The sequence below is a fragment of the Lontra canadensis genome, unplaced genomic scaffold (genome assembly GCF_010015895.1).
Source record: "Lontra canadensis isolate GAN:19392208 unplaced genomic scaffold, GSC_riverotter_1.0 scaffold116, whole genome shotgun sequence".
Taxonomy (NCBI): Eukaryota; Metazoa; Chordata; class Mammalia; order Carnivora; family Mustelidae; genus Lontra; species Lontra canadensis.
Genome location: NW_022631110.1, coordinates 2,982,214 through 3,007,130, shown reverse-complemented (window position 1 = coordinate 3,007,130; position 24,917 = coordinate 2,982,214). Strand labels below are relative to the sequence as shown.

Sequence of the window (24,917 nt, the reverse complement as noted above, 5' to 3'; positions counted from 1 at the left end):
AACTCTAGGTTTCCAGGCCCTTCACCTGGGGGATTTTTCCCCCCCATAGAGGGTGGTTTCTTGCACCTCATACTTTCTTTTTAAAAAAAAAGATTTTATTTATTTATTTGACAGAGAGAGAGAGAGACAGCAAGAGAGGGAACACAAGCAGGGGGAGTGGGAGAGGGAGAAGCAGGCTTCCCTCTGAGCAGGGAGCCCAATGTGGGGCTCCATCCCAGGACCCTGGAATCATGGCAGATGCTTAACGACTGAGCCACCCAGGTGCCCTACATATTTTGTTTCTTTTCTTTTCTTTTTTTTTTTTTTAATTTTATTTATTTATTTAAGAGACAGTGAGAGAGAGCGTGAGAGGGGAGAAGGTCAGAGGGAGAAGCAGACTCCCTGTGGAGCTGGGAGCCCTATGTAGTACTTGATTCCAGGACTCTGGGATCATGACCTGAGCCAAAGGCAGTTGCCTGACCACCTGTGCCACCCAGGTACCCTGCATATTTTCTATAATAATAATTAAAAAAACAGTTGGGTTTCTGAGTACGATAGGAAGAATAATGGCTCCTCAATGATGTCCCTGTCCTAATGCCTAGGATCTGCAAATACCTTACCTTATATAACAAAAGGGACTTTGCAGGTGTGATGGAAGTTAAGTAGTGTGAGATTATCATGGATTACCTGGGTGGGTAGGATCTAATCCTGGGAGTTCTTAAAAGTGGAAGAAGAAGACAGAGGAGTGAGTGAGAAGGATGCCCCAGGTGAAGGAGTCTCCCCTTCCACCCCATTCCACTGTTGCTCTCTTTGAAGATGGAAGAATGAGGCATGATCAAAGAAATGTGGGTAGCTTCTAGAATCTGGGAATGGCTCTCAATTTCCAGCCAGCAAGTAAATGAGTTACCTTGGTCTTACAACTGCAAGGAACTGAATTCTGTAGTGACCCAGATAAGCAGGACTCAGTCCCTCCTAGAGCCTCCAGAAAGGAATGCAGCCTGTTGATACCTTGATTTTCATCTGGTGAGACCCATATTGGACTCCTGACACGGAACTCTAACATCACACATTTGTGTTGTCTTAAACTACTAAGCTCATGGTAATATGTTACAGCAGCAACAGGAAGCTAATGCACTGAGATTTCCATCTTAAATTATTTGGCAGATGTTACCAGTAACACCATCAAATTCGAGAACTCAAAAGGTATAGAAATGATGCCTGGTGATAAAGGAGTTCTGAGATATATGGAGTTGGAGAGGCAAAGACAATAAGGCGTTCACTTGGCAGTGCATAGACCACACTTGGCCTCATGGGATTGGGGTTGAGGAAAGAAAGTGCCAGGGAGGTGACGGAGGGTAATAGACTACTGAGGGGTTCGGTTTCTTGAGATTCCAGTTCCTGTCTTTGGCTTTCATTGTAAGCATATGCATGGACATCATAATTGGAATATATGCACTTGGTTTAAAAAAAAATCACTAGAGTCATACTGAGTAAATTTTATAGACAGATCATAATAATTTTATTTATTAATTTAAAAAAAGATTTATTTATTAGAGAGAGGGAGCACGGTGGGGAGGTGAAGAGGGCAAGGGAGAGAGAAATTCAAGAAGACTCCCCACTGAGCGTGGAGCCCCAACTGGATCCCACAACCCTGGGATCATGACCTGAGCAGACACCAAGAGTGGGACATTCGACTGATGAGCCGCCCAGGCGCCCCCAAGAATCTTATTTATTGACTTAAAATGAGAGCTTAATAAATGAATAATGCTTTAAAATGTGCTCTTTGTAAGTTTCCAAAGGAAAATCTGAAAAATTTAAATGTTTTTCTTTTCTTTGTTTATGAATCCTTGTAACAATGGAAATGTTTTGTCTCCTAAGAATGGCATGGAGCTCAAGTATATGACTCAGTGGAAATGACGACCACCTCTTTGGTTGTAACAAATGGGAAGTGAGTTAGGAGAGAGCCCAAGAGAAACAGGCTGATAGTCAGGAAAATGCAAGGCCTATGGGGGCGTCTCTATTTTGGACTAGAAGGCGTGATGTGGAGAATTGTAATGAGAGACAGAAAAAAGTGAATAAAATGTTAGTCACTAAGCAATCAGGCCCCTAGAAGAAAAAAAAATGCTAAAAGAAAAAAAAAGGACAATAACAGTTTAAAAATCTCTGGCTTTTATTAGCCAGATTTCCTCCCTTCATCAGTGTAGATCGTTGCTGGGAACCCTTCACAGTTCCAAGATGGAAGAGGCCAGCTCTGCCTACGGGTCAGGGGATTTGGCAGTGAAGGAGGCTGGAACCATTGGCAGCTATGGTCAGCCCCTGGGCAAAATTGTAGAGGCAGCAGTATAAGCCTCTGCTGGCCTCAGACATCACTCTCCACCCCGCTTTCCTGTTACTGAACTCTTCTCAGTGCCCTCATGCTCTTCCCGGCCTGTGCCACATTCCCGGCCCACTCCACCTCCCCTGCCCACACTGGTAAGTGTCACTCTCAGAGGAGCCCATACTTGAATGTTGATTCTTCCCAGTACTTTTCAGCATGGCCCAGTATGGTAGGTCTTTACTACACGATCAGAAGAATTCAGCCAACTGGAGGTAATTCATACCAAGGTGTGAACAAGTGATTTTCCCTTAGTGCTCCCAAGAGTATTTAAAAAATTAAGCTCTGGTTAACTTGACAGACTGTTTAAAGATTTTATTTATTTATTTGACAGAGATCACAAGTAGGCAGAGAGGCAGACAGAGAGAGAGGGGAGGAAGCAGGCTCCCCGTGGAGCAGAGAGCCCGATGTGGAGCTCGATCCCAGGACCCTGGGACCATGAACCGAGCCGAAGGCAGAGGCTTTAACCCACTGAGCCACCCAGGCGCCCCTCAACTGACTCTTTAATTGGTGGAATATTAAAGTAGCCTGAGGGAGATACTGAAGGACAGAGAACTAAGAGGAGGTGCTTCCAATTAATTTGGGGCATCGAGGCACTAACCACTGCATACATTTGCCTTGTTGGCTGCAGCGCAGTTGGGAACTTGAACACTCAATCGGTCTTGCTTTTAAGCCAAATTGTGTTTTAATGATCCCAGTACCCTACCACCACTTTGGAAAAATAGGCTTGTGGAGCCTACCAGGTATGTTTCACTGTGCAATTTTAGTTTCCAAACATACATATTCTTTTTTTTTTAAGATTTTATTTATTTATTTGACAGAGATCACAGGTAGGCAGAGAGGCAGGCGGGGGTGGGGGTGGGAAGCAGGCTCCCTGCTGAGCAGAGAGCCCAATGCAGAGCTTGATCCCAGCACCCTGGGATCATGACCTGAGCCCAAGGCAGAGGCTTAACCCACTGAGCCACCCAGGCGCCCCCCACCCTTTTTTTAAAGATCAACTTATTTCTCTTAGCGAGAGCACTTTTGAGCAGGGCAAAGGGACAAGGAAAGAGATCTCAAGCAGTCTCTCTACTGAGCGGGCATGGGGCTTGATCCCACAACTCCAAGATTATGACCCGAGCCGAAATCAAGAGTCAGATGCCCAGCCTAGTGAGCCACCCCAGCACCCCCCAAACATACATATTATTTTTAAAATTGTATTTCAAGATACCTCTGTAGAAATAATCTTTCCTCCCTCTGTAATTAAAAAAATTTAAAACTTTCAAGGTAATACCGCATATGGATGAGAGTTCGGGAGAGTAGCATTCATGGCTGCAGAGAGCTGTCTAAATTGGTTTGTTTCCTGTAGGGCATTTTGGAAGCCAAAATCAAGGAATTCCTTTTTTTTTTAAATTTTTAAATTTTTTATTAACATATAAAATCAAGGAATTTCTGAGGGATGCAGCCAAGTATGTATTGCAAAAATTTAGCCAAAAATATATTTTTTAAAGATTTTATTTATTTATTTGACAGAGGAAAGCACAGCAAGAGAGGGAACACAAGCAGGGGGAGTGGGAAAGGGAGAAGCAGACTCCCCGCCAAGCAGAGAGCCCGATTCGGGGCTCAATCGCAGCACCCTGGGGTCATGACCTGAGCTGAAGGCAGATGCTTAACAACTGAGCCACCCGGGTGCCCCTAGCCAAAAGTATTTATTACAACATTGTTGATAATCATGGAAAACTCTACCACTAAAATGAAATTTGTGGTATAAATTAATGGTATATCCAGTCACTAAAATGCTATACAGTGACCACAAGTTACGTATTGTGGAAAATTGTTTAATGATAGAGAAGAATGTTCGGGATATACTGTCATGAGAAAAATTGTGATACAAATCGTTGATGTGATATGAACTTTCTCATACATATAAACACATATATACACATATATCCATAAATCTATATATGTATGTAGATATACATATAAACATAGAGCAAAGCATATATGCCAAAATATTAATGTCATTTAAATTTGGGTGGTGAAATTATAGGTGGTTTTAATTTTCTTTTTTGTTTATTATCTGTAATTTATCTCGGGTTGTGCTAGTAAGTGTGTGTTGTTTTTCAGAGAGGAAAAAATAGAATTCTTTTTAAGGGACCTGAGCATCCTCTGAAAGTAGATAACAGCAGTTCTTGTAGTTTATAAACCCAGAGGCATCTGATGGGGTTTAACTCCTAAGAAAGAAGTAGCGTCTTGCTAGGTGTAACAGGAAGGCTGTGCAGATAGGCATACAAGGAAGCACAGTTAATGGAAGTTTCATTTATGCATATATATATATACCTTTACTTTTTTTTTTTAAAGATTTTATTTATTTATTTGACAGATAGAGATCACAAGCAGGCAGAGAGAGGGGAGGAAGCAGGCTCCCTGCCGAGCAGAGAGCCCGATGCGGGGCTTGATCCCAGGACCCTGGAATCATGACCTGAGCCAAAGGCAGAGGCTTTAACCCACCGAGCCACCCAGGTGCCCCTATACCTTTACTTTCACAAATTGTTTTTCGAAAAAGATTTTTTTTTTAAGATTTTACTTATTTATTTGACAGATAGAGATCACAGGTAGGCAGAGAGGCAGGCAGAAAGAGAGGGGAGGAAGCAGGCTCCCCGCCGAGCAGAGAGCCCGACACGGGGCTCGATCCTAGGACCCCGAGATCATGACCTGAGCTGAAGGCAGAGGCTTTAACCCACTGAGCCACCCAGGTGCCCCTCGAAAAAGATTTTTTTTAAACTTTTTTTTGTTTTAGAGAGACGGAGAGCCCAAGAGGGGAGGAGCAGAGGGAGAGGGAGAGAGAGCATCTTAAGCGGACTCCCCGCTGAGGGGGTTGGGATTGATCCCACTACCCTGAGATCATGACCTGAGTGGAAACATAGTTTGACGCTTCAGTGACTGAACCATCCGGACGCCCCTTTACTTTTACAAATTTTAATGAATACCAGCCAACAACTGAAGTTCTCAGTCATCATTTTCAGTTTCAAATATACTAAATCATTATATGACAGAATACAGAGAGCACTGTCACAGGTTAAATTGGAAGAATTGCTTCACCAGAGATGTGTCTGGAGAGAATGGAGTCGAGAAGTACTGACGACAGGCCATTGGAAATAATCGTACGGTCATACAGTGCCCTCTTTTGGTAGCTATTTGCGATTCATTTTCCATTTGCTCCTGTTAAAGCTGTTCATCTGCAAATTCATGCACAAACTAAACTAACTTTAAATCACCTTTTTCCTCAACAGAGAATGCCGATAATTCCAGTCTGTTATCACCATCTGGTAAGACTGTTATTTCATGGCTTTGGGGAATTTCAGGAAAATAGTCTCAATGTTCCTCACGCAATAGGGCATGAGGTCAGGTACAGCAAAATTGCTTTTCTCCACACAGGTTGATTTAATTCTGTCACTAAACCTACACCTGAAAAGTCAATAGTACACACAGACAAGAGGACAGGCAAATTGGTGCCCCCACACTTATGGATGAAGCTGAGGAATAAATTGTGGGTTTTCGTTTGGGGGACTGCTTAAGTTCTTCAACGTTATTTTTAGTATTCTCGTTCATAGGTCTCCTGTAGAGTATTAAGAACATAAACCTGCCCAGTGTTCCTGTATATTTGAGGCATGAGATGTTCTCTTCAATATATTTCCTCAGTCACTTCTGAACAAATTTTTTTCAAAGGATTTCTGAGGGCTTAGCCTTCCTGAGAATGGGAAGGCAATCAAGAGAAATTTTTCACTAGGACCCTGTTGGCGGGAACCAGGACTAGAACCCACATTCACAACTGCTAGCTGGAACCAGAACCGGAAGTCAGGGATAAAGTGTTCTAGCCCCATATGGTGAGAGCCGATGGGATAGTGAAGCCCCAGTAACTTACCCAAGGTCACACAACTCCCTGCCCCCATCAGGCACAGGCAGCACGTGGCTTTTTTGCCTCCTCCTTCTGCGTTCTTCCTGCTATACCATATATCGTAGAACAATCTTTTACGGTAAGGAGCCAGTCAATTCACATTGTATCCTTAGTTGTATCAAAATGAGCTTCTGCTGTTAATTCATTTAAATGAAATTAGTAACAATAGCTGTTAACTTCTTGTGGACATACCACATGCTTAGGAGTCTCCAGACATCTCGTTCAGCTTCCAGTCTTGCAGTATAGGAATTACTATATCCACATTCTAGACGAGGAAACTGAGGGTCAGAGAGGATAAAACTTGCTCATGTTCACACATTCTGTGGAAGCAAACTACTTGTGTTTGAGCTTGGACACCACCCTCCACATCCCACTGCTTAGCTGTGTGACTTTGGGCAAGTTTCTTCACCTTTCTGGGCCCCAGTTGCTTCATGTATAAATCGGGGAATATAATAGTATCTGCTTCATAAGTAGTCATGAAGGTGAAAGGAGATGACCTATGCACCTGGCCCAGAGTAAACCCTCAAGAAGTAATAACGATCATTATTCTGAGTGATAAGGGGATGGGGTGAAGATTCAAACCAGGACTGCAAGCCTCCGAAGTCCAAGCTTTTTGGACTGTGCCAATTTGCCCCCTTGCTGTTAAAGGTTCCTAGGGTGCAACGAACCACTGTATTTTTCTCCTAGTACAGTAGCCATCATCTGGCTTAATCATGGTGATATCTTAGCAAAATCCTGTTTGCATGGAAATAGAGGATATGGAGATTTGAAGGCAGCCACTGGTTCCAGTCAAAGCGTGGGTCCTGGGTTCCCCGGGGGAGAGCCACACTAACTGGAACAGAATAGCCGGAACACATCCAGGGACCAGCAGGGGGTTGTGCATACTGGCCTCTTCTCACCACTCATCACCTTTCAGAAGAGCAGATACTCATTCATTAAAAAACCAGCTTTGGCCAGTTATTTTGTTTTGTCCCAACAGCAAAGGATTCCATACCCACACTTTGAATCTTACTGCTCAGAAACCGTCTGATTTCTTAAGAAATATCCTTGGTGATTAAAAAAAAAAAATGTAGTCAATGACAAAATATGAAAGCAATAATGTAAGACAGGGTGTGTGTGTTTCAGCCAACGCATGAGCAGTCTAAGGCAGGCCAGCCAAGCGCCTTGACACACCCAAATGTTGTCGTTACCCACTGAATATATCAGTCTGCCTCCTGTGGCAGAGCTTGTGTTACTTGTAAAATGTTTGCATTTACTTTTGCTGTGTATATGTAGAAGTCAAGCCATAGGATCTTTTTAATACTTAAACATGCAAAATGTGTGTAGTAGATTGACCTCTTAGCGTAAGTGTATTTACTCCATGGGAAACTTAGAACTTGATTGTCTTAATAGCAGCTATATTTTAAAACAACTTACCAGGAAAATGTGTTAGGTGGTACTGTACTGAGTGATAGCAAAGTTTTTTGTTTTTTGTTTTTTAAATCAATTCACAATGGGAAGAGTGCCAGGCATTACTAAAACAGAGTGGAGCCAATGTGCTCATATATTTCATAATTGTAGTTTGACAATTATTCAAAGTATAAAACGTTTTCTTGTATTCTCTGGCTGAAAAAATTTGGAAGTGGTATGTCACATATTTTGCTGTGGTTCCAAAACTTATTTCCGTAATATTCCATAGGTAGGAGCAGGCTTTGAGGGATGAGTCTCAAGTTCTTTGTCCGTAAAATGAGACAGCTGTGTTCATTTCATTTCTTGGGGTTCTTTCTCTGCAATTCTCTGGTTAAGTGTATAGTCTCTGAGAGATTATGGGGCTTGGAGGTTCATATTGGTCTGATAACGTGTTGTCTACTTCTTTTTATAATTCTATCTCAAAAGTTTTAACTCCTTAGAATTCAATAAATAATTGTTTCAAAATATTAATTTGAAAATTTTTTGTTTTTTCCTCTTGCAGTTGAATCGTCTTTTGTTGGTTTTGTCCCCTACACCAATGGTACTCCAGGCAAGATTTTGAAAAAAATTCAAACCTAGTTTTAGCCCAATTTGTTAAGTTTTGGATTTAATTATGCCTTTTATTTGTTCCCCCCCCCCCCCCCGGGACAAAAGAGGTTGAAACTACAAGCCTAAATGGTAAGAATTTTTCTGAAGCAAGTGAAAATTGATAACCCTTAATATGAATATAAGTATAATGAGTGGTGTCGAAGGTTTTCATATTCAAATATGCTGAAGGAAAAACACCCCAAATCAAACAAATCCCCAAATTTGTTGACTCTGGAGAGTACCCTGAAGTTCTTGGTTAAATGAAAACATTCTTATGGAAGGAGGCCAGCCCCCCACCATGCTAAGTGTTCTGTGAAAAAGAAGAAATGCTGATCCCATTCTGAGTACCCTATTTCTCTTGCTTTCCAACACAATGCCAGCACATTTTATATGACAGATGGTTTAAATGTGGAAAGCACATCCAGTGACTTCAATGATTCGGCATAGAGTGTTCAAAGGCCACCCCCCCCTTTTTTTTAAAGATTTTATTTATTTATTTGACAGACAGAATCACAAGTAGGCAGAGAGGCAGGCAGAGAGAGAGAGAGAGGAGGAAGCAGGCTCCCCGCTAAGCAGAGAGCCCGATGTGGGGCTTGATCCCAGGACCCTGGGATCATGACCTGAGCCGAAGGCAGAGGCTTAACCCACTGAGCCACCCAGGTGCCCCTACATTTAATTACTTTTTAAAGGGAAAGAACATCTTCAAAATAGCTTTGGCAGTAGTTTTTAGATCCATTGTATGTGGATTTTTAAGTGTGATAATATGTGCCTTTCCCCCTTAAGGTTTCATCCAGAATAATAAATGATACCATGATTTCTATTTAAAGAAATAGCAGTTAGAATAGATTTTCAATGGAATTTTAAGGGAAATAAGATCGAAATGAGTTTTTTTTTCTAAAAGTCAGTTAAATATAATGTTTAAGAAGTTTAATTTTAAGCTAGAGCTACTTGAAGATTGCTTTGTAGGAGTGTACCATCAGGCATCCGCAGGGCTGTATGTTAAAGTTGGTATTAACTGGAAATATATCCCTTAGGGACTTATACTATAATGGAGTATAGAAGGGATAAAATATTAAACAACATAAATGAATTTATTTAAATCTAATAATCATAGAAGTGTTGCTGTATTTTAGACATATCACCTGTGTTTGGAAAACACATTTTAAAAGAGTGAATACTTGGGGCACCTGGGTGGCTCAGTGGGTTAAGCCACTGCCTTCGGCTTGGGTCATGATCTCAGGGTCCTGGGATCGAGCCCCACATCGGGCTCTCTGCTCAGCAGGGAGCCTGCTTCCCCCTGCCTCTCTGCCTGCCTCTCTGCCTGCTTGTGATCTCTCTCCCTCTGTCAAATAAATAAATAAAATCTTTAAAGAAAAAAAAAAGAATGAATACTTGTGTCTGGGGTTTGGAGAATGGTTAGTGTGTGGCGGGATGGGCAGCAAATACATTCGATAGTGTCAGCTGGCTTTTGCAAAACTCTCTAGCTTCTCTAGGATTTGGGGAAAAGTGAAATGTTTAAGGAATCTAGAAGATGCATGTGTTTGTTAAGCGTATCAATAATTAGGCTTAATTTTCATTATTTTATTTCAGATGCTACTTCGAGTGTATTATCCACTTTAAACAAAACAGGTAATACCAAGTTCTTTCTAAATATAATAGCTCGTCCTCTGCCTTCTTGGGTTTCTCACTTGTGTGGTCAGCCTTCTGGGTTGTTAAATGTTGTCTCCTTGCCTACTTCCTGTGCCTTCAATTGTTGATTTACTACTCATTTCACTTTGATAGTGTCATTCTGGTGTTATCATTTTCTTGAACTCCCTCCATTTAAAATAACATTAAAAAAGTGTAATTTTTAATTATTTTGTTATCTTATTTTTGTTATCTTCGCTCATAACAAATGGAGAATATAGAAAAATATAGTGAAAAAAATAGAAATCATCTCTAATGTTACTTTTCTAAGACTGTTACTGTTAATCATTTGGTATATTTCCATTCATGATCATATATACATATGCAGTATGTGTGTGTGTGTGTCTTTTATGCAATAGTCATAGTGCATATAGATTTTTATGTTTTGCCCTTTTGATTTCATATTAAATTATAAGTATTTTCTGCTGTCCACTACTATTAATGACTTGATAATATTCCATTGTGTACCATATGTTGAACATCCTTAAAGCTGTTTCTACTTTTTTAATAGAAATTGTTGCAATGAACATCCTTGTGCGAACATTTTGCGTTCATTCCCGATTTCCGTAGGAAGCATTCTAAGGATTGGATGTAATGGGTTAGCAGTTGGCGAGTATTTTAAGGTCCTTGATAGATATACTGCTCAGTTACCCTCTTGAAAGCTTGTACCCAGCAACATTCCTGTCAGCAGTGAATGAGGATATCCGTGTCACCGTACCTTTGCTGAGAGCTGAGACTATTTCACATATTATCAGAGCTTTCAATTCTGTAGGTTGTGTTTTACATTCTCGATTAGTGAGGTTGAACATTTTTCCCCAAAAGCACTTTTGTTTCTAGAACCAGAAGTTCATTTCATAGATGTGTTTTGTTTGCTCTGGGAAGGACAGTATCAGGGCAAACCAAATACTATATGATAATGCAAAATACTGTCAGCATCTGTAATTACCACCAGCCATTACCCATGAGTCAGTCGCACACTAAAACGGGAACTCATCGGTCACACATAACACAATCGAGGTTTCAGAAGCTGGTAGTGTAACGTTATCATTCTTAAGTGCTTCTCTAAGATCTGAGCTTTGTGTTCTCTTCAGAATTTGCCACTCACCCAGGCAGACAGACCTTTGCAAATCTGTGCCCCTATCACAGCCTCTTCTAATTGGCCATCCTTAGGGCAAGGATTTCTAAACCTGTTCTCCGTTATCTGAGAAATGAACCCAACATACTCTGGGGAAGCCATTTCTAAGGTTTGCTTCTTCAGAGCGTGTTCCTATTAGCCTGCAGTTTGAACAGTTCTGTCCTGGTTCTGCTGTGAGCTTATTGTACAACCGTAGTCGAGTGTTTCAGCCTCTTTGAGAATAATTATATCTACGGATGTAATAGCGATAATATTATGTTAGCTCCTAGAGAAAATAGCAGGGCATTTTCTTGATTATAGAGTATGCAGTATTTTAGATCTTGTGTTTCCATTAAGTTTTATTCTGAACCACCTTTTCTTTGCAACCTGTCACCTGAAGGTCCTGAGAGTGGCTTAATTCTACATATTTGAAGTGTAATTCCACATTAATTTGTCTAGCAGCAGCACGTGGAAATCGCAGTAGAATGGCACAAACAGTGGGGTGTGTAATGGGTGGGAGAGAACTGGGTAAACATGGGAATCCAAAGCCCACACCCACCCTATTTCAATGCTATAGGATCTGGGTATGTGATTTCCCTTTATTCTGCTGCCGGGAAGAGCCATAGTGGCCAAAAGGTGTCAGTATGATTTTCTTAGCACTTCACTAAAATGCTACTCATGGCAAATTGTTTTTTAAAAACAAGCAACAGTTCTGCTCTAATATTTAAATTGCTTCTTTGCAGAAAAAACTAAAATCACTATAGTAAAAACCTTCAATGCATCAGGTATGATTTATTATCAATATCAAGACTTTTTTCTTTTTTATAACTAAAGTAAAATGAAACAAATGGCTGGTTTTGATGTTTTCTTTCTCTTTTCTCCTACCTTTTAAAATGAAATCTGTTCTTAATGAATAGATGTTTATGCACTGGGTACCTGAAGTTGTACTAAGTGTCTGGGGCTATATACTCACGATGTTACATAGTGCCCACCCTTCAGAATCTTCTAGTTTGGGGAGAGATTAGGCAGATAAAGAGATAATTAACACAAACATGTATGCAGATAAAGGCAAATGATAACACAGGTGTTTCTGACATGGTTAAGAAGCGTGGGAAATAAAAGGGCTGGTGCTAGTGGTTATCGATGGGATGTAATTTATGAGGGAAGGTTTCTTAGAGGAGTCAATCTCAAACTCTTTTGAAATCAAATAAAGGGATGTACTTTTAAGTACCTAGTGCAAGAGTAGGAATACGCGATTTGCTTAACAAAGGCTTCTGGTTGATTTCAAATAGGGGTTGGCAAACTGTGGCCTGCTGGGCAAATATGGCCCACTGCCTGTTTTTGTAAATAAAGTTTTATTAGGACACTGCCATGCCTGTTTGTTTACATGTTATCTATGGCTACTTTTCCGGTACAATGAACAGGAGAGTCGAGTAGTTGTGACAGAGACTATATGGCCCACAAAGCCTAAAATATTTATTTTTGACCCTTCATAAAGTTTTCTTACTCACGATTTAAAGGATGACCTGTGGCCATGTACTCGGGGGAGATTACAGATAAGCCCTAAGAATGGGAAAAAAAATTCTCAGGGTTCTTGAGCAGCAAAAGACGCACATCGCTGGAAACAAAGGTGCCAAAAATTTAGAGAAAGATGAGAGATGGAAGGTAACACTGAGTGAACAGTAGACCAAGGATTGTAGAGAACATTTAAAGCATTACTACCCACCATCTAAAGCAGGTATATTCAAAATGAAATTTCTCTTTTGGCGTGGGTAACATTGCTGTGAAACAATATAGAATTCTACATGTCGGGTACCTTGTGGCACCTAAATTTAGTTTGTTCACAGAATCAAAACTCTTAGCTGAAGCACGATACCTATACAACAAACGTCACCCAGATCGTTCTCGCAGAAACCATTTCACATGCACTAACACAAGTTCTAATTTTAGTTTGTGTCCAAACTCGTTCTCTTAAGAAAAAAATTATGCACTCCTAAAGTACAATGGAAATAAAATAGCAATCGGGCATTGCATACATAATTCTGACCAAGCCAGACCTCACAAGGACAGCAAAATATTCCTTAACTTAAAGTCTTTTCCCCTTGGCACTTTGCTTAATGTGTTATCAGCATTTGCCCCTCATTTACTATAGATTTCATATACTTCACCAAAAGGATGAAATTAAGGCAAGATTTTTAGGGGAGTAAACCTTGAGCTCTCTTCAAGTCAAAAGAAGAGATGTACTTCTCTTTTCACCAAAGGATGCAGTGTTTTTTAGGTGACTATGTAGGAAGTTTTTGGTTCTAACATGGCTTATTTCATCTCCCATTCGTCTCTCCCTCCTTTGTATGCCTGTGTGGTCTCTTGTCCTGGCCTTCCCTCCATTTTGCCCTCACTATAACTTTTTATTTACCGGCCACCATCACTTACTAGATTGTACGCTCGTTGAGGGCAGGGTCTGTATCTGCAACCTTCCAAAACCTGTAGAATATGGTGGTTGTTGAGCAAATAGTTTTGAATTTCGTGGTTTTTGCCTAGGTGTGATGACATCATGACACTGCTGTTATTTCTTAATATATTTGCATAGGGAAATAAGACCAGCATTAGAGTGTTCAAGGACTCCCCTACCCAGGAAAGGAAGGAGGATCTATGAGTAAGGGCTATTGCATTTAAAGTCTCCATGCTCGATTTGCCTTCATACTGTTCTTTTTATGTCAGACGGGAGAGGGATTAATTGGGAACAGGACAACAAAAATTTTGAGGGAGGAGTTTGGGAATTAGACAGTGACATACTAAGGAATAGTAAAGAGTCAAGCTGTATAGCTGGGCAGCTACGAAACGAAAAGTCTCTTGTTCCTCTAGTCTTTGTGGAATTCATCCAGCCAATGATACCCAACTTACAATATTTTTGGTCCACATTTGATGCCTAAATTTGTGAATTCTCTTGACAATGTAGGATGTAAGTGTACGTGTTGACATATTTAACCGGCTGGATTGTTTTCTTTGCAGGAGTCAAACCCCAGAGAAATATCTGCAATTTGTCGTCTATTTGCAATGACTCAGGTTAGTTCTTGTGTACATTACATATTACCAGATAAATGAGCTCCAGAGAGAGAAAAGGTTTGTTTTTCTCCTGTTGAGGATGTGATGCGTATCTCTTTGATCTCTCTCTTTTCACATCGTCTGGCTAGTAAGAAGTCCCAAATGAAAACAAAAGTGAATTTTAGATCTGCCTGAAATGATCTCCCTGTTGCTTAGTGAGATGGCGATGAATTTCCTTAATATGAGAACATGAAGCTCTACACCAAATATTTTTCTCCATAGCTTTAAATCCATAACTAATATCCTTAGAGTTGATCTGTGAATATTAACTAGTAATGAACTTAATTATTGAAAGCCACTTCTGGTATATAAATCCCTCAAGTTTTTCCATAGACCCTTAAGTATTATAGCTTAGAAAGAGGGTGTTGTCTTTTGCTAAAAGTAAAATAAACCGCTGTACCGGAATGTTGAAAACCTCATGTATACCTAGTTTAATTGGATGCTAATTCCAGTAGTGCCCACAGTGTACTTTGCCATCCTTAACCCAGACTGTGCCCACTATTTTTTGAATTGAAGATGGAAATCTCTTGAGAACACACTGTTTTTGAAATGGGAATATTTTCCCTTCTGCCATGGGCCAGAAGGAATGAAACAGCCATTTTTCTCACGTTGGTTTGGCTCTCTGGGTTTCTTTCCTTATTAAAACCAATGAAAGCAGATGTGAAAAACATAAAAACATGGTGTGGCAGGTCAGAACTGGATCACGGGAAGAGAGAGGAGGAAGGTAGTGAAGTATTTTGTAATATTAAAGTCTTAAAAAATAATCCTTATAGGAATATTTCCCGTTTTTTTTGGTTCCTTTTGTTCTGTTTCCTTTAATAATTTGTTTTAAAAACATAGGAAACAACTTCAAGTAAAAGAATTTAAGGTTGGATAGTATTAGAAAAGAAGAAAACTTTGTATTCAAAGAATGGTCCCCAAAACTTTTCTGCTTGTGTGAATGTGAGATTTACGTATATGAACTTTCTGCTGATAGAATGCACCAGGTAGAGTGTAGTAGGCAGATATTAGCTGGTTTGATTAAATAGAAAAAAGACTGGTTAGATATATTTCACTTTCACATATGTTGTAATTCTTCCTCTTCTTCCCTCCCTCTTTTCTTACCCTTCTCTTACTGAATTCTCCATCATTTCATTATTTTTACGCTTCATCTGTGTTTTGGACTGGTGACTAATGTCTAGTTTAGTGTTGTGTCTACATGATGTTTGATAACTTTGCAAATTGAACATTTAGTTTAAAAAAAAATGGTCATCTTGAATAACAGATGCCAGGAAGCTGGTTGGAGTAATGTTTTCCCCAATTAAGTGACTGAATTGACCATTTGTTTTAGTGTCTGGTGAAAACAACAACGTCATCAGGGAACCAACTCTTTTGGCCCCAGAAATCCCATGGTATCCTGCCAGAAACTAGAAACCTTCACTTCTCTCAGGTTCCAATCTGAGATCATTAAGGGAAACGGAGGCTGGTGAAAAAACTGGGAGCTGACCAGGCAGAGTTAGGCTGAGGGTCAGAAGCTTCCCAGTTGCTCTGCTACCTCTGGGCTCTGGGCACGCTTCTGAAATTCAGCGTGCGTTCCACAAGACTGAAGGATGAACTTGGAGAATCAAGGGGGGTGAGGGAGAGAAACTGTGGGTGTTGGCATGCACTCACTAAATACATTTTTAATAGCTAAGGTTTTTTCCCCCCAAATTTAGAAGTAATTCTATGCATATATCAAGTATCTTTACTTTTAATAATTGTATGCTGCATTAATTGAGATTTCGGTATCAATACGCCAAAGTTGAGGTTCTCAGGAGGGAAGTTGCTAAAAGAGATAAATCCTGTTAGTTACTGGGCTTGTGGCTTTGTCGGCCATTTTAAGTGGAAGTGGACCATTGGGTTCTTGGCTGTGGGCATCAGTGGTACTTTGGGTTGCTGTAAGAGATGGCTGAGAAGGCATTTAAGCCTCCAGCTCAGGAGTTGACAAACGACTGCGCATAGTCTAAATAATGCCTGCCACCTGTTTTTGTAAATAAAGTTTTATTGGGACATAGCCATGTCATTTGTGTACATATTGTTTGGCATCTCATGCTACAACTACGAAGTTGAGTAGTTCTGACAGAATGTATGGCCCACAAAACCTTAAATGTCTGATCGGATACCAGAAAAATGGCTGACACCTGCCCTAGTTTGTATGACCTCTTTGCCTTCTGCTCAAGAGGCCGGTTTTCGGTCTCTGTAGATTATGAAGTGCACACAGTGTACTTGTGTTAAGCAGTCTCTATTTTTTTTCTCTCTCTCTCTCTTTCTTTCTTTTTTGATCGACTCGGAGCCCCTCCAAGTATACCCTGTAGGAAACAGGTTGACTGAAATTGAGTTCTGTATTTTCCCGAAGTGCGCATTTTAAGAACAGAGTTTTCTGGCATTTCTGGGACGAAAGACACAGTGAGTTGTTCAACTGAAGAAAGGATTTTCCCAGCATACTATTCAGGTTTCAAAAGCAAAATCTTAACTTTGTTCTTGGGGAGAGATTGCACTTGGTAGCTCTATTTCTAAAAGGAAGAAAAAGGGGTGCCCAGGTGGCTTATCCGTTAAGCGGCTGCCTTTGGCTCAGGTCATGACCCCAGGGTGCTGGGACCGAGCCCCGCATCGGGTTCCCTGCTCAGGGGGAAGCCTGCTTCTCCCTCACACACTCCTGCTTGTGTTCCCTCTCTTGCTGTGTCTCTCTCTGTCAAATAAATAAATAAAATCTTAAAAAAAAAAAAAAAGGTCAAATGACAAGGAATAATTAGACTGTTATACGGCTGCTTAATTTCTGAGAAATGCTTTTTCTCTCCCTCCTTTTTGTATGTAACTACAACCAGAAAACCCCCAAAAGATTATTTTTTAAAGATTTTTATTTTATTCATTTGAGAGAAGACAAACAGAGTACAAGCACAAGCAGGGGCAGAGGGAGAGGAAGAAGCAGGCTCCCCACCGAGCAGGGAGCCTGGGTACAGGGCTCCATCCAAGGACCCTGGGATCATGACCTGAGCCAAAGGCAGAAGCTTAACTAACTGAGTCACCCTGGTGCCCCCCAAAGTATTTTGTATGTTAGAGCCAGTTCCCCAAGTTAGCATCTTTATGGGAAATGAGGCTCTGATGAGCAGCATGTAGGATTAAAATTTCTTGACCAGGAGACAAGGTTTTTCTCTTTCCACATTCCCACACAGAATTTATTGTTCACATTTTCTGAAAATTGTACTGATGGTCATTGAGTATGGTTCTGACAGAAAAGACGGTAAATGTGAGTAACTGCGAAGAATTTGACGAAACCATTTATTTTATTAGTTTGATTATTCATTATTAATCTGATAATCTTTTCCTGTGTTGTATTAATCCTTAAGCTCTAAGGATGCAAGTCTCAAATTTTATTTTCCAAATTTATTTTTAGCATTCTTTAGAGGTGAAATAATGTTTCCATATGAAGAAAGCAATGGTACCCAGGTAGGTTTTAAAAGATTTTTTTTTTAATTGTAATTTTAAAAAGCAAGTGCTTGTGCATTTAAAGATTTGTTTAAGGTTCAGATTATTCGTGGTATTTGGCATATTTACTTTTAGGACCAAATTTAAATAAAAACGTGTTGTTGAATCACTAGCTTTGTCAAGAGGGTTTGTCTTCATAATAATCACAGTACTTTGTTAATAAGCATATTTCAGTTTTCACTAAGCTTGCTGCTGAATGTTTATATGATGGAATCCTATTGCCTTTAAAAAAAATTTTAAATTATAGTAGAAACTTCTGGCAATAAGAAATATATTGAGTCTAAGAGGAGTCTTATGAATCTGATTCTGTTTCAGCCCACGGGGGATTTAGAGACGGTAGTGTCAGTCTTCCCATGACCTAGATCGGGTCAGAGGATCCCAGCCAAATGTGGTTTGTTCTTTTAGTGACTATTTCCTGAGCACCCACTATGCGCCAGGTGAGGAATAAGGTGCTAGAAATGCAGTGGAGTCTGCTACCAAGTTCCCTCTTTACACTGGGATCTTTACTTATGTCTGGGACCTTTTAATGTGGAGAGCTTTAACATGTTCTTTTTGGGGAACCCTTGGAACAATGAAATCAGTGAGCACATTGGACTTGCTGATTCAGAATATTTTTTAAAGGAAATATAAAAACAGAAACCAGCTCAGTCAATAGGATTTGATCTTTGGTTAGCATTCCGTTTTAGGGTGTATTTCTTTGGGTGGCCAATGAAACTGAAGAACAACTTCTTGTTAGAGTGTAAAAAAAAAAACCCACAACAGTATTTGTTATATTCTTAATGATTTTGTGCCCCTAACAGAATCAAAATGCGGCTAATGGCACCTTATTGGGCATCCTGTCTCTAAGGGAATCGAGGTGAGTAATCTGCTGCTTGATTTAAAAGTTAAGACATCAGTCACGGAAAGATGCTTGTTGAGTGGTCTTTACTTTTGGAAACTGAGAAGGGGAAATAGACCCAAAGCTTATAAAGAATTGGTTCTTGACTTCTTAGCGGATAGACGGTAGTCACCCGTCATCAGATAGCCCTGTGAGGCTCTTCTCCTTGACACTCCGTAGATACGTTAAGAGGTCAGTTTGAATTGGTATTTGAGCTTTAATATGATTTGGTAGAAAGGTTGGAAGAGGAGTTCAAGGTGGGATGCTATGTGTTCCATTTGTTCGTGCTTTCATGAAGCCTTAGTCATTCAAAAGTCAGAGAGGTCTTCATGAAGTAGGTACCAGCTTCCAGGTTTAAGCATGGACAGTGAGAAATACATTACAAATACAGGTGCTCCCAGTCAGACATGAGGTCAAAATATCAGTCTAGGCCTGGAGTCAGTCTTACCTGAGCGTCACTGGGAGCAGAAACATCCTGTCTTCATCCCTGTGCTTGGAAGCAGCATCGAAGATAAAATTTACCTGCTCTCAACCTTGCTACTACCCCTCAAATGAGGTTTGCATCAAATTTTGAACTAAATCCAAAATGTCCGGGGAGTATCTGTGATGATATTGAACTAGGTCAAAAACAAAATAACACGAAACAAAACAAAACAAAAAAGAACACTCTTTCAGGGTCATCCTTTCAATTAGCATTTTGACCTGGCTGCTTCCCCTGGGTTAGCAGTGCGGAGGTGGAGGGGAGCCTTATATCTCTTATATCTGATATCTGGGGGCTATCAGACATCTGTAGGGCTCCCCTAGTGAGAGTGGTGAGAACTGGGTGAGAACTGGGATGGACAGGAGTGGTGTTTCTGTCCTTTATTCCTATTTTTTGAACTCCTAATAAAAACGTAGCTTTCCTAGCTATTCAGAGTATATGTATGAAATAAAAAGCAGAAAATCTCAATGTCCTAGAAGTATCTTAAACTTTAGATGGGAAACAATGTGGATAAGATACATTTTTTAATTTTTTAATTTTTTCAACTTTTAAAAAAGATTTCATTTATTTTATTTGAGAGAGAGAAAGAGTGAGAGAGAGAGAGAGAGAGCACGAGAGGGAGGAGAATCAGAGGGAGACTCGGACTCCCCAGTGAGCAGAAAGCCTGGTGCTGGACTCCAGGATCGTGACCTGAGCTGAAGGGAGACACTTAATTGACTGAGCCACCCAGGCACCCCAAGATACATTTTTTAAACTCACAAATTTGTAAATAAAACACAAATTTGCATATTTACAATTCATCTGAATTATTAGATTTGAAATACAGAGGAATTCATTTAAAGCCACAAAGCATTTGTTGGGTACCTACTATGGGTTTGGCCTTTGGGATAAACCCAACTCTCAGGATGGAAAACTGTTCTAGAACAATGGTTCTCTACCCTGGCCACATATTAAAATCACCTGGGGGAGCTTTTAAAAATCCTGATGTCCAGGCACACTATAACAATTAGATCAGTATTTGGGGGCTGGGACACAGAAGTTGGTACTTTTGAAAGCCCCCTGGTGGTTCTAGCCTGAGGCCAATTTTTAGAACCAGGAGTCTAGAGTCCGGTAGAATATACCTAGGATGCAAACAAACAATGATACAGTACAATCCCTACAATGAATGCGATATGTCTAGGGCACCGAAGGATGTTCTACATATCTAAATACAGAACAGGCAGAGTGGATGGACTTGAACCCAGGGACCAGGGAGATCCCCGGGAAGGTACCCTCTGAGCACAGTTAAGGAGGAGCGGCTCCTGCCAGATAGAAAAGCTAGCTGATTACTTATTGTTGTCACAATTGTTCTCTTCTTTCCTCTAGACCTTCCCTGGAGCCACCTAGAACTATCGCCCATTCCGTGGAGCTGGGTTTCTTAGCCTTGGCACTATTGCCATTTTGGACCTGATTGTCCTCTAGTATGTGGGGCTGTGTTTGCACTGTAGGATCTGTAACAGATCTATGACCTCTACCCACTAGGTGCCAGTAACACCCAGCCCCCAACTGTGACAATCAAAAACATCTCCAGATATTGCCTAATGTCCTCTGCGGGACAGAGTCTGTCTCCCCCCGCCCCCAGTTGAGAATGGTTGCCTTAGAGTGAATTCTCCTCCCCCTCCTCCTTTCCCCTCTCCTCCTCCTCCTCCTCTTCTTCTTCATTTATTTGAGAGAGAAGGGCAGAGGAGGGAGAAGCAGGCTCCCCCTGAGCAAGAAGCCTGACATAGCCCATCCCAGGACCTCAAAATCATGACCCTAGTTGAAGGTAGATGCTTAACTTACTGAGCCACCCAGGCACTCCTAGAGTGAATTCTTTAACTAGGTTTCTTTTATCCTAACCTCTCGTGAAACTCTTCCACATTGAAGAAATAAAGGTGTTGTTTGAGAGGGATTGGAGGAAAGGAATGAGGGAGATTCTGGAAGAGGAGTGGTGAGGAGGGGAATGGGGGCTGGAGAGTGCTAGAGGGTGGTGGGGTCAGGTGGAGAGGGAGTGAGGAAGAAATCAGGGGTGCAGGGCCCCACGGTGATTGGTGAGCCCCTCTCAGAAATTTCGCCTTGGGCTGGCTGTCCCTTGGGCCCTCTGCCAGAAGAAGCTGCCTGGGGGTTGCAGGAGCCTAATGAATAACAAGATCGTTCAACCATAATTTATATCTTGCTGTTGGCTAGAACTGATACAGCTTCTGTCTGGTTAGTTTCCCTTGTCATATAAATAATTTATTTTTCTCACATAGGAATCTCTTAGTATACCCAGTGTTACTTCAAAGTGAACACCGGAAACAGTAAATACCATAGGCTTAATTTAATTGCTAAAAATCTAACTTGTTTTGAATTTAACGTCACCAGTGATCTCCTTCATGTCAATTTCTCTTGTTTTATTAACAGACGATCAGAGCTAAACAAAATCCTGCAAACCTTAAGTGAGGTAATCAGAGAACATCCTATGCCTTGTTTATCATTACTGTTTCTGTTTGGGGGAAAGCATGGAGTTCTGCGTTCCTGAGGAGAAATGTATTCAAACTTCCCCAAATCTGTCATAGAGAAAGATTGACTAGACTAATTCCGTTGCCCCAGAAATCCGAACTGGATGGATCCAGAGTCAGAGCTGGAAATAACCATGGGTGGATGTTACAGGGAAAGTTTCCTAAAACGAGGGCCCCAGATTGAGCTCCCTTGTGTGGTAGTGAGTTCTTGACGGTAGCAGGATGCAGGCAAACCTTGTTTGCCCCAGTAGCTTTGAAAGTTGGGCGGAAATCCAACAGCAATGTGAATTGGATCATCCCTAGGGGTTATTGTGATTCTAAGGTTCTGTGAGGCTGTGATAAGTGCTGGGTTATTTTGTCTGACATTTACAACTGTCAAAGGAACCTATGTGTGTGTGTGTATATATATATATATATATGTATGTATTTTTTTCCAGACTTATTTTACCGTGTGTGCCACAGCAGAGGCCCAAAGGTTAGTCATTTTTAATACTTTTATCCATATTATTTCGCTACTTATGAGAAATAAGGTATTGAGGGGTTTTAAATGTGTTCCTCTAAAATAAATAATATTAAAAAAATAAATGCATACATATTCATACATTTTGGATATATGTTTTTGGTCTCTGAAACACTCATCGCTCTGTCACCTGCGTCTTCCCGTTTCTTTGTGGATTGCAAAGGGGTGGGTAGGATTGTGCCATTTGCCTCTGGTGCTGTGATGCTAAGAACTGTCAGTATCCTTAGCCCCAAGGGCCACCAGTATAACCAAGAAATGGCTCCCAGTGGTCCAGTCTGGTGAAGGCGAGACAGAGAAGGAGGAACATAATATGGTGCTTGGGAGAAGGAGAGAAGGGAGGAAAAGACGGGAATGCAGGAGAAGAGAAGAAATTAAAAAGAGGTGCAGGGGTGAATCAGAGATTGCCGGACAATTATTTGAAGTTGCACAGATGATCATGTTACATGGTGTCCATCAACTGTCCTGGCTGCATAAGCTAATGGCTCACATGGGTCAGTAATGTCGTCACCTGAATCCTGAGCATTCTGTGATAGCACAGGTCCCAGAAAGTGACCGTTTCTGCTCATCAAGCTGTTCATTGGTACAGATAATGGCAATTCCTCATAAAACTGTAGATTGAATCCCTATCTACTAAATATATATATATGTATATTTACATATATATATATATATTGAGTTCATGTCATTTACCACTTTTGGTTATTTACAACATTAACATTTTTTCACGTAAATCAAGACTAAAGAAAAAAAATAAGCGATAATGTCTTAAATTGCTAGTTATCAGATGATCTAGATTGAATTGCCAGAGAGGTTTTGGATTTAAGAGACCTCGATGTTCATCCAGGCTGGTATGTGACAGGGCTCTCATGATGGAAATTCAAACACCGACAGATAATAGACAAGTAGCCAGCTAGGGGTAAGACTCTAGATGTTAAGATGCTTGTCTTTGCAAGCAAGTTGCACCCCTGCCACTTCCTAGTTCCTGCAGGCAAAATGAATCAACAGTTGTGTGTGGTCACAGGGTCTCTGGTTTGCAACCTCTGTGACCGTAAACCTCTATAAATGTCTCATGGTCAAAGTGGTGGGTGTTCGCAAGCTCATTGGGGTGTCACCAAGTTCACAGCATCAGTGTCTCCTTTCCTCACTCCCAAGTTTGAAAAAGCATTTACAAATCTGTGGGTAGATTTCCAGTTTAGTAACATTCTGATTATCTATATTTCTCTTCACAGCACATTAAATTGTACATTCACAATAAAAATGAATAAAACAATGAACATATGTGCTGTAATGGTTGCTTTGAAAAGAGCAAAGATTCATCCGATGGGTAAGTTGTCTCTATCTTTATTGCTGTGTTCTTTTTCACATGACTTTGATGTGTTCTTCTTAAAACTGAAAATATAATAAATTAGGTATGTGATAGCTTTCCATTTTGACTCTTGGACAGTTTTTAGTGAGCTCTAAAAGGTGATTCTCCCCTACCCTTCAGTAAAGTTTCAGTATACTGTATTTGAAAATAAGATAGAAAAAAAACCCTACTGAGAGGGACTTCTGTCTGGAGTGTTTGATGCATTGCTGCTGGGTGTGTTTACTTCAGAATTTTTAGGAGCTGCTGAAGAGTAATTGCTATAAATATTTTTGAGCACCTGTTATGTACATGTATGATTGTTAGTATAATAGTATCCAGGGTTTTTTTTTAATCACCTGTTTTAGACAAGACTTTATAAAATGTAGCCACTGTAGAAACCATAATACTTGATGGATCTGAGCTTCTGCCTCGCCTTGTTCTTGACCATGTGTTTTCTTCTTTCTTTTACTGCTGTCTCCAGAACAGTGCTGCTATTCTGTCAGGATACCATGCCCTTCCTCGCCGGAAGAGTTAGGAAAACTGCAGTGGTACGTAGCAAACAGGATGACCTTTTTCCTAAAAGTAATAATGATAATAATAATAACAATAATAATATTTAATCGCCATGTTGGCTAAGGAATTCTGGAATTTTGGCCGTGAAGAAGGGCTTTCAGTTTTAGGGGAAATGCAGTTTTTTGTTGTATCAAGTTTCCACTTGGACCATTACTTTGAAATAATGGTTTGCAATCTTGGTTGCATATCAGAATCTCCTGGGGAGTATTAGAAATATCCTGGCCACCTCCCTCCAACCTTCCAGCCTCACCAACTGAATGTCATCATATTTTTAAATTCTTCCAGTGTGGTAGTTGAGAAAGGGCAACTCAGTGGTGTTTTAATTTGCACTTCTCTGATGAGGACTGTTTGAACATTTTTCATGTATTTGGGGTCATTTTTGTATCTTTCTTGTTAATTGTGCATTCATGTCTTTCCCACCTTTTCTACTGGATTTTTTTTAAGATTTTATTTATGTATTTGATAGAGAGTGCACGTAAGTAGGCAGAGCGGCTGGCAGAAGGAGAGGGAGAAGCGGTCTTTCCGTGGCGTGGGGAACGTGATGTGGGGCTCGATCTCAGGACCCTTGGGATCATGATTTGAGCCAAAGGCAGAGGCTTTAACCCACTGAGCCACCTAGGCACCCTGATTTTTTTTTTAAGATTTTATTTATTTGATAGAGAGAGAGAGAGCAGGTGGAGGAGCAGAGAGAGAGAGGCAGAGAGAGAACATCTGGCAGATTCCCACTGAGCACAAAGCCCAACACAGGACCCCATCTCACGACCCTAAGATCCTGACCTGAGCCAAAAGGAGGAATGAATGTTTATAACCCACCCACCACCCAGGCGCCCCTGATCACCTGATCAGTTTTTAAGAGTCCTTTATATAGT

At 40.6% G+C, this 24,917-nt stretch overlaps 1 protein-coding gene across 7 annotated transcripts in view; it reads left to right on the top strand.

Annotated features, from left to right (window-relative positions):
• The window catches only part of ADGRG2 (adhesion G protein-coupled receptor G2), a 132,291-nt gene that overhangs the window by 79,842 nt on the left and 27,532 nt on the right, over nucleotides 1–24,917 (top strand). For 3 of the 7 annotated variants that reach the window (XM_032840803.1, XM_032840805.1, XM_032840809.1), the window contains 12 exons: nucleotides 5,626–5,661; nucleotides 8,242–8,280; nucleotides 8,394–8,417; nucleotides 9,918–9,956; nucleotides 11,871–11,912; nucleotides 14,137–14,190; nucleotides 17,642–17,694; nucleotides 18,534–18,589; nucleotides 21,513–21,552; nucleotides 22,048–22,085; nucleotides 23,360–23,454; nucleotides 23,957–24,023. In XM_032840803.1, coding sequence (XP_032696694.1) covers nucleotides 5,626–5,661; nucleotides 8,242–8,280; nucleotides 8,394–8,417; nucleotides 9,918–9,956; nucleotides 11,871–11,912; nucleotides 14,137–14,190; nucleotides 17,642–17,694; nucleotides 18,534–18,589; nucleotides 21,513–21,552; nucleotides 22,048–22,085; nucleotides 23,360–23,454; nucleotides 23,957–24,023 — 583 coding nt within the window. Of the gene's footprint in view, nucleotides 1–5,625; nucleotides 5,662–8,241; nucleotides 8,281–8,393; nucleotides 8,418–9,917; nucleotides 9,957–11,870; nucleotides 11,913–14,136; nucleotides 14,191–17,641; nucleotides 17,695–18,533; nucleotides 18,590–19,125; nucleotides 19,167–21,512; nucleotides 21,553–22,047; nucleotides 22,086–23,359; nucleotides 23,455–23,956; nucleotides 24,024–24,917 lie in introns of those variants that run through there. The other 4 variants (XM_032840806.1, XM_032840807.1, XM_032840808.1 and 1 more) reach the window with 4 other exon arrangements.